Source organism: Rhineura floridana, chromosome 1, assembly GCF_030035675.1.
Source record: "Rhineura floridana isolate rRhiFlo1 chromosome 1, rRhiFlo1.hap2, whole genome shotgun sequence".
Taxonomy (NCBI): domain Eukaryota; kingdom Metazoa; phylum Chordata; class Lepidosauria; order Squamata; family Rhineuridae; genus Rhineura; species Rhineura floridana.
In genome coordinates this window covers 102,818,588-102,835,872 of record NC_084480.1, presented here as the reverse complement: position 1 = coordinate 102,835,872, position 17,285 = coordinate 102,818,588, and the positions used below count along the sequence as shown (strand labels likewise).

General features: G+C 39.7%; 1 protein-coding gene across 2 annotated transcripts in view; it reads left to right on the top strand.

Moving 5' to 3' along the window:
* Positions 1 to 17,285, top strand: part of PCSK5 (proprotein convertase subtilisin/kexin type 5) — a 471,327-nt gene that overhangs the window by 27,406 nt on the left and 426,636 nt on the right. For both annotated transcript variants that reach the window (XM_061627751.1, XM_061627741.1), the window contains exon 2: positions 14,555 to 14,659. In XM_061627751.1, the coding sequence (XP_061483735.1) occupies positions 14,555 to 14,659 (105 nt within the window). The remainder of the gene's footprint in view (positions 1 to 14,554; positions 14,660 to 17,285) is intronic.

The window sequence follows — 17,285 nt, the reverse complement described above, 5'->3', positions numbered from 1 at the left end:
CCAAGTATGCAATCTTATACTCAAATCCTGCCTAGACTTATGACAAGAAATTTCCCTCCCTTGTTTTTAGTGGAATGGCCCACCCTATTATAAGCAGAAATGGCCATCAGGATGCTTTTGGCTGTTCCTATGTGGGCTGTTAACCTACTTGCTCTGTGCAGGCTGCTGTTTCCTGCAAGCTCCATGACAGACAGTTTTGTAACAGTCAAGGTGTTCCTAATATTGGAGCTTGTGCCATGCAGAACACAACATTGGTTATCCTGTTATCTGTGGAGCCACTGCCCAAGGTATAGAGGTCCTGCTGGAGCGGCATGTATCTTTGCATTTCAGGTTTCACTTCATACTGTGCAATGCAGACGTTCACTTTGTGTTCTTTGTTGCTATGGAGTAACAAAAATGGATCCTTTCCCCCACACTCTAGCAGGGTCCTACTTCAGCTGGCCTCAGGATAGGAGTGGGGGGGAAGAGAGTGGGGGGCTGAGAGCTTGATGGGTTCCCTGAACATGCAGAGAGAGGAGAGGCCATTGCCCACAGAACTCTCAGAGTGCACAAGTGGGATGGATGTTTCTGCCAGGGTATATGAACAAGTCAGTTGTGGGGGGGGGTGACGAAGAGGGGCAATGAGCTATTGCTGGGCTGGCACATCAGGCAAAATAATGGGACAGGGAGGGTAGGCTATTGCTAGGGGGAGAAGGGCTGTTTGACCTATGCAGGAGCTGGGCTGTTGACCCATGCAGTGCTTCTCTTGATTGGCTGTGCTATGCCTGAGAGTGGGAGGGGGGCTTCTCAATTACCTAGTATGGGATTGTACCATGAATTCAAACTTGGAGCCTCCTGCATGTAAAACGTAAGCTGTTCTATCTGACTAAGGCTCCTCCTGAAGTTTCTATATTCTGGGCAGTAGTGTAGTGGCAAATTCAGAAGTGCAGGGTCCCTTTATGACAGTCACAGCCATGCCACCTTTTTTTTGCTGTTGGGTTGAGAATGAGATCCTTGTTAATGCCTTCTCCCACAATAATGGAAGTCCCTAGGAGTCAATAACCCTGAAAGGGGGGAGTGTTAGCTACTTAAAAAAGTCTTCTCACTCGCTTACTTTCCTCCTTTCACTCTGACTGGCTCTAATCAGCAGAATAAGACATGGAAACTTGTTAGAAGACTCTTAGTGGCTAACACACTCCCCCTTTTCATGATAATTGGCTCGTAAGATGCTGGAGACATTGGGACTCTGCTTCCAAAAACGTTAGGGGTCTAAGACCCCCCCAAACCCCAGACGACTATGCCCCTGGTTCTGGGCAGAGGCAAAGTGGAGACAAATGGCCCTGTGTGTTGCTGTGGCCAAGCAGCTAGGGAATGTGGTGCTTATAATGTGAGTTTGAGTTTTTGGGAGCTCTCTCTCTTTTGCCCCTGCCATGATTGTTAGTTTGTTGGTGATGCATTGAAAAGTTGAGCAGGGGCATTCCCCCTTCTCCTGGTGTTGAACTCCCATCTCCTGGTTCCCAACTTCATGTCCTATGTAGTGAACCACTGGAGAATAATGCTGCCCTTCCTCTTGGTTGCTTATCAAAAGGGTTTTCCTCCCTGGGTGAGTCTTTGAACCCTTGTCCCAAGTAGGCAGTGCTCTTTGCAAACTCAGGGAGCTATGGGGATGCTGTGCTGTGTGGTTCCTCCCTTCTTCCCTTTGTGTGTTGGATTCCAATATGGTGCTTGAGAGCAGCATAACAGGATTCAAACTCCTGCCCGTAGGGACACGAGGCACTTGCAGTAGCAGGGTCATTGCTAGTTGTACCAATAGGATGGATGGACTGCGGGTTCCATGGCATCATTGCTCTCTCTCTCTCTCTCTCTCTCTCTCTCTCTCTCTCTCTCTCTGTGTGTGTGTGTGTGCGCGCGCGTGTGTGTTAATGATGATGCAGAGGTGTGTGCTGGGTATGTGTTCTTAATTGTCATGAGTTGATTGGCATGTGGCTATTGTCATCAGCACAGTACCTGATTAGTGGACTTTTGCAATGTTTCCAAAAATGTTGGGATGGTGTTTTTACAGTGTTTGGATTTTCTCGTTGTGTGTTTCCTCCTCTTTTCCTGGGCTGAGCACACATAGGATATGGTGGCTGTTCCTTTGGCACAGCAGTGGTATATTTCTTCTCCCTAGCATAATTGGCTGTGCCTGGGAGTTTGCCGTCTGAGTCTAGCACTTTAAATACTGCACCATACTGGCACTGTTATAGGGAATAATTTAATATTATATAAAGATGCTCAAGCATTTCCTTTGATTCTCACTTGGCTAATACCTGGTTCAGAACACAGTTATCCTTAAATTTTGGACTTCTTTGAATTTTGTGATACAGGTATTGGCTCAAAAATGTACTCAAGGGCATATGCTAAGGTAAAATGCATTAAAAACCATATTTTAGGGTATGATGTACACAAAAAAATGCAATCTTGTGTGTGTGTTCTAAAAAAATGCAGAACGATGAAAAAACGGGATGGAAAGAACACACACAAAACTGACAAGCACCAAACAGACTGGTGTGACCATCCGTATATCTTAATATTGCATGTGTTATTTTTTATTATTATTATTTGATTTATATCCTGCCCTTCCTCCCAGCAGGAGCCCAGGGCAGCAAACAAAAGCACAAAAAACTTTAAAACATTATTTTTACTTCAAAACAACATATTTTTTGTTTTGTTGACTATTTAGGCAAATGTAAATGTACTGCCTCCAAGTTGATTCTGACTTATGGCGACCCTAATAGGCTTTTCATGGTAAGCAGTATTCAGAGGTGGTTTACCATTGCCTTCCTCTGAGGCTGAGAGGCAGTGACTGGCCCAAGATCACCCAGTGAGCTTCATGGCTGCGTAGGGATTCGAATCCTGGTCTCCCAGTCGTAGTCCAGCACCTTAACCATTGCACCACACTGGCAAATATCTCCATTAAATGTGACCAGAGAAATTTTTTTTTGCCTAGAAATCTTCAGATTGTCTAAAGGTATTTTGTGAAAGCAGTATTAGTGAAAGTTCGCTGTTAGTTTTTAGATTCAGCCCCCTGCTGAGATTCATTTTATTCGGAAAGTTACTGTTCTGTTATCAATACTTATCAAATTAACAGTGCAATTGTGTGCATGTTAACTCTGAAGGTATTCCAATTATGGCTAATGAAACTTACTCCCTAGTAAGTGCATTTAGGTCTGTAGCCTCAGAGGGCATTCTTGGATTCTGAAGTTTTTGTTATATAAAAAATGAATTCCTAAATAATATTTAAATGATTTTACTTGATATTAGTTCCTGCTCTGGCTGTTTATTAAAACAATTTCTGCACAAATGAAGGTGGTAGAAACAAGGCTGAATATTTTATTCCTGCGGTGGCATTATGCAAGGTTCTTACATTGATTAAATAAATGCTGTGTATATTATTGATATATCTAGATGTGGACAGGTCCTTACTATTTTCCATGCTTTGTTAAGCCTTTTTTAGGCAGGCATATGGACAGACTTTGATTCAGTACAAAGTCTAAGAGGGCTGTTACAGTTTAACTACTGTGACAGTTGAGAGTGGTAAAATGAATAAATGAGGTGGTGTGATGGATATTTAATACCTCAACGCATCACTTAGGGAATGAAACTCATTCCTAATAATACCCATGCATCAGACTTTTATTTTTTCTTAGTAATTTGAAATGTATTGGAGCTCATGATGGAAAATCAATTTTGATGCTGGAGTCAGTAAAATGAAAAGATTGCAATTATCCTGACCAATCATTTGTGATTTCAGATGTGTAAGGCAAGGTATAATGTTAAAAGGCTTATTGATTTTGTTAAGTGTTCTGTGGTAATAGTATTATTTATTTTATTTATTTATTGTATTTGTATACCACCCCATAGCCGAAGCTCTCTGAGCAGTTTACAGTAACTAAAAACGACTGTATGACTGTTATAGGCTACTGCATCAATTATTTTGAACACTATATGTTCTTTTGACATACATGCAAATCTGTATTTCATGCTGAAGTTAAAATAACCAGAGACACACCTTGCTCCAACACTCATCAATATGTCAAATTATTACTTGTCTCTGAGTCTGATTCCTACTGCAGTGATTTCAATTATTTCTGATTCCCATGATATCAGAGTAGATACAACATATAAGATTTTTTATTGATAAGCTAATCAGTGTGAAGAAGTTTGAGCAATGTTCATATCTTTTTCTGAACCGGGCATATCTCTTTTTATTGTTTTGTAGCTTTAGGCATTAACAAAAATAAGAGAACTACAGAAAGCTGTTCTGTGAAGGGCACCTGCCCATACCCTACAATGAGCTGCATTACTAAGAATAAAGGTCAGGGTTTTTTAAACGCTAAGCTTAAATCATAACAGTTACATTTGTCATTAGAGGACCATGAGATATAACCTACCCTATCTCATGCAGCCACCAGCTCTCCATAGTATTGTGTACTGTCTCTTTAAGAGGTGAGCCCAGAAGGCCTCAGTCTAGCAGACCATGTGAAAGGAATAGAAGTGCTTTCACTTTGGTTGCCTGACAGAGAGATGAGAGAGAGAGTTTAGGTTTGTTAAGCTGCATAAAGGCCTGAGTAGTTCTGGCCAAGATAATAAGTAATCAGGACATCATTCAGTTAAGTTGTCTATGCTTCTCTTACAAGTTAAAGATTGTTGGTCTGCAGGTTTTAATAAATGATGCTGAGTTTTGAGTCATCTGGTGTGTCCTGCTGTTTCCCATAAACAAAACATAAATAAATGATATTTTGCAGTACTATATGTACATCCAAATACTCTAGATCTAAAACATTTTTTTCTGTCTGGCTCACTTCTAAGACTTTTCTTTCAGCTGGTAGTGGATTTGGTTCTTCCACAACCCTTAGTTTGTCAGCTCTTATTCTTCCCATTGTCACTCGTGCCAACATCTTTGCAATCTTCATAATTTTAAAGGCCTCAACTTTCTTTGCAAGTTCCAGAATATTCTGATGCTGTGGGAAATGTCAGAGTGTAAGCCACTAAGTTCCTCCAAATCTTCTCCCAGCCATTAAGTCACAGTTGCCTTGGGCATACCCAATAGTAACATTTCCATGTATTTAAACATAGAACTGTCTTGGAAAGTGGAGGATCTAGTTTTACGTTACCCCTTTTTCTACGTGAATGGTGGAATTCCATGTTTAAAATGGAATTCCATGTAGAATTGCTACCATAAAGGAACAATATATCAGAACAACAATCCATAATCCAATTATGCATATTATCACTACTATAATTTGTATCCCACCCTTCCTCCAAGGAAGTCATGGTGGCATATATGGAAGTTGTTCCATATAATCCTTTTTTTTTTAAATCAGGCTGAGCATGTGTTACTGGCTCAAAGTCATCCAGTACGGTTCATGGCTGAGCAGGGACTTGAAAGTGGATCTCTCTGATTCAAGTCCAATACAAACCATACTGGATCTCCATGTTTCATGGAATCTCAGTAATGAAAGGCCATGGGAGGCTAATCTGACCTTTTCTTAAAAAATGGAGATCATTCTTTTTTTAATGTGCTATCAGGACCCCTGGGCTCATTCTGGGAGGAAGACGGGATACACATTTAATAAATAAATAAATAAAAATACAAAATAAAATTGTACACAATAAAAATCACAAAAACATTAAAATAAATTAAAATACATAAAATGCTATTAAAATACATAAAATAATATATATACATATACACGCACATACACACATATATTCATATATAGGGAGTGGTACTGAAGGGATTAATGAGGGAAAAATTAATATAGAAGGCATAAAATCAGTTTCAGGCTCTACCTTCAGTCCACTTACATTTTAAAAATGTGCAACCTATACTCCGCACAAGAGGCTACTGTAAGGACAGAATATGGAGAAACTGATTGGTACCCTATTGGAAAGGGTGTGAGACAGGTGTATTTTATCATCCTATTTATTTATTCTATACACAGAACATATCATATGGAAAGCAGGATTGGACCAAGATGAAGGAGGTGTGAAAATTGGAGGGAGAAATATCAATAATTTAAGATATGCAGATGATAACATACTACTAGCAGAAACCAGTAATGACTTGAAATGAATGCTGATGAAAGTTAAAGAGGAAAGCACAAAAGCAGGACTACAGCTGAACGTCAAAAATGACAACAGAAGATTTATGTAACTTTACAGTTGACAATGAGGTCATTGAACTTGTCAAGGATTATCAATAGCTTGGCACAGTCATTAACCAAAATGGGGACATAAGAACATAAGAAGAGCCTGCAGGATCAGGCCAGTGGCCCATCTAGTCCAGCATCCTGTTCTCACAGTGGCCAACCAGGTGCCTGGGGGAAGCCCGCAAGCAGGACCTGAGTGCAAGAACACTCTCCCCTCCTGAGGCTTCCAGCAACTGGTTTTCAGAAGCATGCTGCCTCTGACTAGGGTGGCAGAGCACAGCCATCACGGCTAGTAGCCATTAATAGCCCTGTCCTCCATGAATTTGTCTAATCTTCTTTTAAAGCCATCCAAGCTGGTGGCCATTACTGCATCTTGTGGGAGCAAATTCCATAGTTTAACTATGCACTGAGTAAAGAAGTATTTCCTTTTGTCTGTCCTGAATCTTCCAACATTCAGTTTCTTTGAATGTCCCCGAGTTCTTGTATTATGAGAGAGGGAGAACTTTTCTCTATCCACTTTCTCAATGCCATGCATAATTTTATACACTTCTATCATGTCTCCTCTGACCCGCCTTTTCTCTAAACTAAAAAGCCCCAAATGCTGCAACCTTTCCTCGTAAGGGAGTCATTCCATCCCCTTGATCATTCTGGTTGCCCTCCTCTGAACCTTTTCCAACTCTATAATATCCTTTTTGAGATGAGGCGACCAGAACTGTACACAGTATTCCAAATGTGGCCGCACCATAGATTTATACAATGGCATTATGATATCAGCTGTTTTATTTTCAATACCTTTCCTAATTATCGCTAGCCTTTTTCACAGCTGCCGCACACTGGGTCGACATTTTCATCGTGCTGTCCACTACAACCCCGAGGTGTCTCTCCTGGTTGGTCACCGCCAGTTCAGACCCCATGAGCGTATATGTGAAATTAAGATTTTTTGCTCCAATATGCATAATTTTACACTTGTTTATATTGAATTGCATTTGCCATTTTTCCACCCATTCACTCAGTTTGGAGAGGTCTTTTTGAAGCTCTTCGCAATCCCTTTTTGTTTTAACAACCCTGAACAATTTAGTGTCGTCAGCAAACTTGGTCACTTCACTGCTCACTCCTAATTAAAGTAATGGCCACCAGCTTGGACGGCTTTAAAAGAAGATTAGACAAATTCATGGAGGACAGGGCTATCAATGGCTACTAGCCATGATGGCTGTGCTCTGCCACCCTAGTCAGAGGCAGCATGCTTCTGAAAACCAGTTGCCGGAAGCCTCAGGAGGGGAGAGTGTTCTTGCACTCGGGTCCTGCTTGCGGGCTTCCCCCAGGCACCTGGTTGGCCACTGTGAGAACAGGATGCTGGACTAGATGGGCCACTGGCCTGATCTAGCAGGCTCTTCTTATGTTCTTATGTTCTTAATTCTAGGTCATTAATGAACAAGTTGAAAAGTACAGGTCCCAATACCGATCCTTGAGGGACTCCACTTTCTACAGCCCTCCATTGGGAGAACTGTCCATTTATTCCTACTCTCTGCTTTCTGCTTCTTAACCAATCCCTTATCCACAAGAGGACCTCTCCTCTTATTCCATGACTGCTAAGCTTCCTCAGAAGGTACCTTGTCAAAGCTTTTTGAAAGCCTAAGTACACTATGTCCACTGGATCACCTCTATCTATATGCTTGTTGACACTCTCAAAGAATTCTAGTAGGTTACTGAGACAGGACTTTCCCTTGCAGAAGCCATGCTGGCTCTGCTTCAGCAAGGCTTGTTCTTCTATGTGCTTAGTTAATCTAGCTTTAATAATACTTTCTACCAGTTTGACAATAGTCAAGAAATCGGAAGAAGGCTAGGACTGGGGAGGGCAGCTGTGAGAGAACTAGGAAAGGTCCTCAAATGCAAAGATGTATCACTGAACACTAAAGTCAGGATCATTCAGACCATGGTATTCCTGATCTCTATGTATGGATGTGAAAGTTGGACAGTGAAGAAAGTGGATAAGAGAAAAATCAACTCATTTGAAATGTGGTTTTGGAGGAGCGCTTTGCGGATACCATGGACTGCGAAAAAGACAAATAAATGGGTGTTAGAACAAATTAAACCAGAACTATCACTAGAAGCTAAAATGATGAAACTGAGGTTATCATACTTTGGACATATAATGAGAAGATATGATTCGCTAGAAAAGACAATAATGCTGGGGAAAACAGAAGGGAGTAGAAAAGAGGAAAGCCAAACAAGAGATGGATTGAATCCATAAAGGAAGCCACAGACCTGAACTTACAAGATCTGAACAGGGTGGTTCATGTCAGATGCTCTTGGGGGTCGCTGATTCATAGGGTCGCCATAAGTCGTAGCCAACTTGGAGGCACATAACAACAACAACAACACAAAGTATTGCATGGCGCAGATCTAGTCTATAAGAGATAACAAGTTGTATTTTAGGTATTTCTCCAAGCTCTGCTTCGTGCAAATATTTGCATGGTAGTTGTAGTTTTTTTATAATTTCCGTAATACTAAAACTCAGGATCTCCCGGTGAAATTGAAAGGGAGCAGTAGATTCAAAAGAGAAAAGGATTTCCTCACACAGCACATCATGTGGTGTTGGCCACTGGCTTACAGTGCAATCCGGTGTAGTGCTGTGAAAAAGTATTTGCCCCCTGTCTGATTTTCTGTGTGGTTTCATATTTCTGGCAATGAATGTTATCAGACCTTGAACCAAAACCAAAATTAGAGAAAAGGGAACATGAGTGAACAAACACGAAATTTTGATACTTATTTAATTACTTATTTAAAAAAGTTAAGCAACATCCAGTGCTGCCGTGTGAAAAAGTAATTGCCTTCATAGACTCAAAACCTGGTTACGCCATCTTTAGCAGCAATGACTGCAACCAAATGCTTCCTGTAGTTCTTGATCAATCTCACAGCACTGTGGTGGAACTTTCGCCCACTTCTTCATGCAGAACTGCTTTAACTCAGTGACATTTGTGGGTTTTCAAACATGAACTGCTCCTTTCATGTCCTGCCACAACATCTTAATGGGGTTTAGGTCTGGACTTTGACTGGGCCATTCCAAAACTTCCAAAATTCATTCAAAATTTATTGTACTTCAACCATTCTGTTGTAGACTTGTTTGTGTGTTTCGGATCATTGTTTTACTGCATGACGCAGCTGCACTTCAGCTTCAGCTGATGGACGGATGGCCTGACATACTCCTGTAGAATTCTCTGATACAAAGCAGAATTCATGGTTCCTTCAATGATGTCAAGTTGTCCAGGTCTTGATGCAGCAAAGCAGCCCCAAACCATGACCTGCCACCACCATGCTTGATCGCTGGTATGAGGTTCTTCGTGTGGAATGTAGTGTTTGGTTTTCGCAAGACATGTCGCCCGAAAGGTTCCATCTTTGACTCATCTGTCCATATAACATTGTCCAGAACTTATTGTTCCATCCAAGTGGTTTTTTGCAAACTCTAGATGACCATTCATGTTCTCCTTAGAGAGCAGTGGTTTCCGCCTTGCTACTCTGCCATGAATCCCATGTTTGCACAGTGTCTTTCTGATGGTGGAGTCATGAACACTGACCTTAGCTGAGGCGAGAGAGGTCTGCAGATCTATGGATGTTGTTCTAGGGTCCTTTGTAACTTCCTGGATGATTTTATGCCCTGCTCTTGGAGGGATTTTGGCAGGACAGCCACTCCTGGGAAGATTTACTACTCTCCCAAACCTTCTCTGTTTGGTCAATATGGCTCTGACTGTGGTTCAGTGGAGCCCAAGAGCCTTAGAAATGGCTTCCAGGCTGATATACATCAACAACTGTTTTCTGGAGGTGTTCAAGAATTTCTTTTGATCGTGGCATGATGTAGCTTTGGAATAGGGTTGCCAGGTCAGAAGCATCCCAAAACCTGAGATTTTGGGGGCATGCCCAAGTGACGTCATGGGGTGCGTCTGAGTGACATCATGGGGCGGGCCCGAGTGACGTTATTAAGCATGATACATTAAGCATGATACATTAAGCATCAACCACAGTTGCTTGGCGCATACAATTCATACAAAAACATTTATCTGATTGGAAATTAAGATAGAAACCTTAGCTAAAAGATGGAGCTTGAGTAGGGAACATTTAATCTAGCCAACTTGCTTCTGGCAAAAAGGGTTTAAGTGCCCTCACGCCAGACCAGTCACTAGAAGGCCATTGTAGGAAGAAAGGAGTCTAGTGTTGTGGAGATGTTAGATGGGAACACTCAGGAGTAAAGATGGATGCCCCCCGAAGGCTGCAATCCTAAACACACTTACTAAGGGACTAAGCCCCGTAGAATTCAATAGGACTTACTTCTCAGTAGATATGGTTTGGATTGTGTTGTTGGTAAAGATTGACTAGGGATCCTCTGCAAAGATATCCGTATCCAAGGAGGGTTGGCAACCCCCTGCCTGGAATGCCCTGCCCCTAGCTTTTAACATCCAAATTTCTTTACAGATTTAATCCTTCATTACAGAAAGAGGTCTGAGAAATGAGTAAGAAAATTCACTACCCTTTTTTGTCTCCCTTGTGGGCTGCTATAAACTCACCTTATCAGCCAACCCAATTCCAGTGAATATAATTGACAGAGAGAAAGCACACATGGTTTGGTCTACCTTCATAGGCAGCAGTTTGGGAACAACAATTGCAGCCATGCTGCCCTGTATGTGAATTCTATTTTACCACTGTTGGGCAAGAAAGAAACAACAAGGTGCATCATCAGTGGGTTTAAGAAGGTTGAGCCGAGTGCATGGAACCACTGTTGTTGCTTCTATGGATGTAAGGGAGTGAGGCTAAAGGTAAATTATATTCAAATAGAAAAACAAAAACAAAAGATGATGATTTCTTAAATGCAATACCATAGCAACCACAACAAGGTTCCTATGAGTAAGGCAGAAAACTTAGCATCCCACAACCAGTCAGGATTCCTAACCCAAACCCAAAACTAAACAAAATCCTGGCAGCCAGTCAGCCAAGGTCACAGAAATCCTCATGCAGCACAACCTGACCCAGGGGCTGCAGTTAGGTTGTGCTATGGCACAATTGCTGACATGAGTGAGGCCCTATCAGCACATAACACCTCTGCTCTGAAATCTGTACTGGTTGTCGATTTGCTACCTGGCCAAGTTCAAGGTGAACTTTCTTTGTTATGGGTGCCACATGCTACTTGTTCTGCTCTTGTAAGAAATGGTAGCACCTACACTTTGGAATTCACTGCCTATTGACATTAGCAGTTGCCTTCATTGTACTCTTTTTGGCACCTTCTAAAAATATTTTTGTTTAGGCAAGCTTACCCAGGCATGTAGAAGCTATTATTTTTTATCTATTTTTAACTCATTGTTGGTTTTCTTATTTTGAATGTTTTTAAATACCAGTCTTTCACTGGTTTTGCCAATATTTTTATTGTTTTAATTCCTGCTATAAACCACTTTGAGTTTTTTTACAATAAAGCAGTATATAAATGTAAATTAAATAAATAAATTTTGGAGTCACAGCGGCCCATGGGTCTCTTTCCTCTTTTGTACTGAGTCAGGCCATTTGGTACCATCTAGCTCAGTACTGGTGATATGGACTAGCATTGGCTCTCCAGGATTCCAGGCAATAGTCTCTTCTAGAGATTGAATTTTGGACCTTTGCATGCAAAGCATGTATTTTATTTTATTTTATTTATTGGATTTCTTAGTCACCCATCTGGCTGGCTAACCAGTCACTCCACTGAGCTACAGCCCGGTTTAGAAATGTATCTTTTAAAATTATTCTTTTCAATTAACTAATGAATGCACAGCATACTAGGGCAGATCCACACCATGCATTTAAAGCACATTCAATATTCATTTGAAGCACACCCATCACAGAATCATGGGAACTGTAGTTTGTTAAGGGTGGTGGGAACTATAACTATGAGGGGCAAACTTCATTTCCCTGGATTCTTTAGGGGAAGTCATGTGCTTTAAATGCGAGTTGGATGTGCTTTAAATGTATTATGTGGATCTCCATTACTTCATAAACTTTGCCTACGTATACATCATGTTAATTAAATTTTAAAATAAGCTATAAAGATTACTTTGTGGCCTTGCATTACGCAGCATCTCTCAGCCTAACTTGCCCCTCAGGGTGAAAAGAACAGAGGGGGACCATGACCACCCTAAGGAAGAAGGGCACACTTAAAACATAGAGGAAATAATCATTTGTAAATAATAATTTACAAGCATAGTGTGAAATCAGATACATATCAAGACATATTATGAAGAAATATTATATAAGCATGAATGTCAGAGGTTTATTATTTACACAACCTGTAAAGATATTTATAGTGCAATCCCATGCATGTTTACTCAGAAGCAAGTCCCAATGTATTCAATGGGGCTTACTCGACAGGGAAGCATGCACGGGACTGCAGTTCAATGATAAGGCACTTCACTCACCCAATCCAAAATTCAGAATCATGTCACTTTAAGTTGTTTTGCAACTGTTTTATATTTGCTTTACAGTTATTGGATTTTAAATGGCTTTATATGTTGTTGTGAGCTGCCTTGGTTTCCAACTCTACCTCACACGGATGTTGGAACTATTCGATATACATACACTGGAGATGTAAAAATACATACACCCCATATAATATAGTTTATTGTCAAAACCAGTTGGCCATTGCAGAACATTTTTTTTTAAAAAAATAACTATCAGTTTCCGGCCAAATAAAAGCAGTGACACCTAAGTAAGCCCTGCCTTCCTGCTTTTTTTTTTAAGGATTGGAGGGGGAAAGAAAGATTTGCAACACAATCCTTTTCTATGTTCACTCAAACGTCTCATTGATTTTCAGTACAATCCTAACCATGTCTACTCAAACATAAGTCCTACTGAATTCAATGGGGTTAGTTCCCAGGTATGTGGAATTAGCACTGACAGGTTATGAATAAGACAAATAAATGGACTCTTCCACAGTCCTGTAAAAATTTAACTGTTTGACTCCTTAATTAGAAAAGTATAACACTGACGCATGTACACTTTTTAAAACATGTGTTCAAAAATATTTGAAAAATAAAAAGTATAATATACCATTTTTGCAAGTAATTACAAAAACCTTACATGTACACTTTTATGCCTACCCAGATCCTTCTGCGATCTTCTGCTGTAGTGCAATCCTATGCATGTTTACACAGACCCAAGCCCAATCCTGTACAGAAAAAGTACTCTTTATGTTGCTGAAAGCTATATATTCACAGAATTCCTGATGGAAACAGGAAAACGAAACTGTGAGGTTTAACTTTTACTATTGTCAATCACAACCCTGACTTCTTATTGGCTAAAAACCTGAAAGGGCAGGGATTACAGCAGAATTTAGAGCAATAACAGAAGTTGCAGGGGGGCAGCTGATGTTTCGGTGTATATCTTGGGAACCATGCCACTTAGAAACTTATTTTTTTTAAAAATGAAAGCTGAAAGTCCAGAGATTAAGGTGAATCATCTGGAGACCCAGAGAGGACCCCCGAAAAGCTGGAGGTCTGGTAACCCTACTTTGGAACCTGTGTGCTGGTAACTTCAATCTGATGGCAAAGTTAGTCAGATTTATATTGGGCAGGGCTCGCCCAAATCAGGCCTGATTGTTTACTAAGGTATTTATACTCCTGGCCCTAATAATCCCTTTCATTGGGTTGAGTTAACTAGGGGAGCGATAACTTTTTCAAACCTGAAAATTGCATGTTAGATTACCTAGCACGCAAAAAAATGAAACAAGCACCAAACTTTGGTTTTTTCTCTCTGACTCCCTCTGTCTATTACTACTATCTATTACCTCCAAGAGGTCTTTTGTATCTTTAAAAGTTGTGCAGGGGGAAGGGAGAATTTCACCTTGTGTTTTTTCCCATTACAGTGTTGCAAGAAAACCTGCACTTGGCTGAATTTTCTCTTCTTTTAAAAATACAGAATCATTTTCAGGCCCTGAGCCTGGCAACCCTAGTATTGGATTGTAGCTTTACACACCCTTTTAAAGGTGATTAGACAAAGCAGGATTTGAGAACAAAAGCACACTACACAGCAAGGTTATTTAAAAAGTATTCCGTCCGATAATTTTTATACTTTTCTTGTGAATACAATTGGATGTAAATTAGTACAAAATTACTTAAAATGCTGCATATAAATTAAATCTTAAAAAGGCAGATGCAGACAGAATAAGCAGTATGGTTATGTAGTTACTGCCTCAAAGACAGTCCATCCATTTCATTTCATATGTCCTTTGAAAGATGAGCACATTACAGCACATCAGGAAATTTCATAATTTATAGGGTTTTTTAAGAAAAGAGAAAGAAAAACAAACTGCTTTTCATAAATTAAATCCCTCTTCTCCCTCTTCACCTTTCTCCCCCTCTCTTCAGATTGGAGCACTGAAGGATTACTACCACTTCTACCACAGTAAAACAATTAAAAGGTCAGTTCTCTCAAGTAGAGGTACTCACAGCTTCATTTCAATGGAACCAAAGGTAAGATAATCCAACTAGCCAATTGTATAAGATGCAAACACATGCATTTTTAATTTGAAACATTACACTAGGAGAGATATTTACCTGGGTGGCATCTAAGATTACAAGAGCCGACGTATTATCTGTTCATCAAGCTTCTGCTTTATATTAGGATACAATGAAGACAATATCACATTATTAACAGATGTGCTGTCCTAAGAATACCATGCACAGCATAGTTTATATGGGACTATGCATATACCATGCAGGGCTTTTTTTTGTGACAGTACTCAACAGTACAGAGTATCTTTTTTCTTTTCTTTTTTTGTTTCCTACGCAGCCATTTTGTACTGGAACCCACAGCACTTTTATTAATATGAGTTCCAGGAATTAATTTTTTACCAAAAAAAGCAAGGGAAAAAAAGCACTGGGCATATGTATCTGGTGATCTGTAAATCAACCTTTACTAATTTAAGTAGTCCCAAATTAATATAGCAACTTCTTGTTATTTCTTTGCAAACAGTGACCCCTTCTTAGAATGAAGAAATATATCTTGTGACAGTACACAATACTGCTATGCAATCCCATGTAACTACAGGTTGCACAGCAACTCTGCTTGCTGGGTTATTTGCAAAATATAGCAGATATAGCTGTTTTGGAGTCTGTGTTCACCCAAAGGCTATAGTCTTAAAAACCACTTGCTTACTTCAGAGTAGTCCAGATATTTGGTGAAGCTATTAGAAATGTAAATGACTTGATGGGTACTGCATATACACGAGTGGATTTTGGATACATTTGCTAGATGTATGCTGTTTTTCCCTACTACCACATTAAAAGTTTCACAACAGACAGAAATTCAACATCCCAATTTTTCTTAGCATGCAAAAGAAAGAAAAGTTGTGGCTCTTTAATTTCTTCTTGTCATGCAGTTAATGTATAGCTCTGCTATGAGAAAAAAAGATTTTTGTTTAATGTAGCAGCAACAATTGCAATTTCACACTATCACATCTGTTTCTTAAAAAAATATTATTTTACTGTTTTTTTTCCTTTGTATTATACCTTTCACAAGATTTTTCCATTATTATGGCTATGCCAAATTTTTGCCCTCAATTTTTTTCTAGCATGGAAGTATAGCCTTTTAGTGGGGTTCAAAATGCTCCTCAAATCTCCTCCACACATATCATTTTCCAAAGTTGTTCATAGCTGTTAACAACTACTGTATTCCTCCTCTCAGTTACTCATTTGGTGCCATTATTTTTAGACATCTTTTCCCTCGCTGCATGGTCCCAGCCAATTAAGGACCCTGTACCTTTCACTATATGTCTTGATTTTGAGACTTGATGTGCCAGTCTCTTGATAAAATATTTGTATGCTAATAGAGCAGTCATGTTGAAGTGGTGTTGGAGGAACATACATATGCTTCAAATGTTAAGGATTGGGTACCAAATAGATTGCAATAGCAATGTTTTGCCTTCTTTGTCAGAAGAACAAAACCTAGCATACTTATGTTAGTTGACCATGGAGGTGGGGGAGACCCACACAAGGAACTTTTAGAAGACATTCCCATTTTTCTGAAAAGAGATGAGCAGTTGTTGGGCATTTGTTGTGGCCAATCCTATTTATGTCCATTTCACAGAATATCTTAATGTTTACCACAATAGCTAATTTGGTAGCAATGTATGAAAAATGTTCTTTAGACTGATTGTTATGTTTTCATTCCAGTCATAAAACAAAGTAGGGAAATTATGGGTAGAGTTTTATATTAGCATTGTCCTTTGAATGATTTAGTTTTACTAGCGATATAGGACTGCTGATAGAAATGAATCTCATTATTCATTGGGAAACTGAGGTCTTACCTTGCAATAAAAGCCACATTTGACTGCTTGCATTTATAGCTGACTTTCTTCATAATTACCCTGGTTGTCAGCAGATGGCTCAAAAGGTTCAGCCTTCATATTCTTAATTGCGCATGTATTTGTTTAAATGGCATATCAGAAAAATCTTCCTCCCCCTCTCTTTTCTAAGCCCTTTCTTAGGTTCCATTAGTCTGACAATCTCATTGCAGATTGCTGGGCAAGAAAGAGATTCATCTACAACTTTACAAATGATTCACTTCCTAATTAGTGTGACAAATAGATTAGGATGTGAAATGTACTCAATAAGATTGCACTCATTCCTTTCCTTTTACTTAAACTACTCATTAGACTGACTGTAATATGGACTATCACTTTGCTTAGACACACTGGGCTGCAGCACGTTGTGGAAAAAAGTAATGATACCCCATTTGTCCACTTTATCCTGATATCAGAGCATCTCAGAAACCTAAGCTCCAGAAAACGGACAGGTATCATGTTCCAACAAGTTGCAGTGTTGATAGCAGTTGTCTTGAAGGTAGATTAAGGATTTCAGATTTTTAAATTGAAGGAAAGCTGGTTATTGTTCCATTAACTTGCAACAGATGTAATGCAAAAGTGAAATCTAAACATTTAACAACACGGATCTTGCAGGGGATGGGGAAGTATGTGTGTTTGTTTTACTGGTATGTTTGGTTCTATGCCTCATAATCTTAGCATCAGAATCAGCATAATGAAGTATTTATATATCTTTATCAAGTGTTCAAATCACTTTACATTATCTTCACAATGCT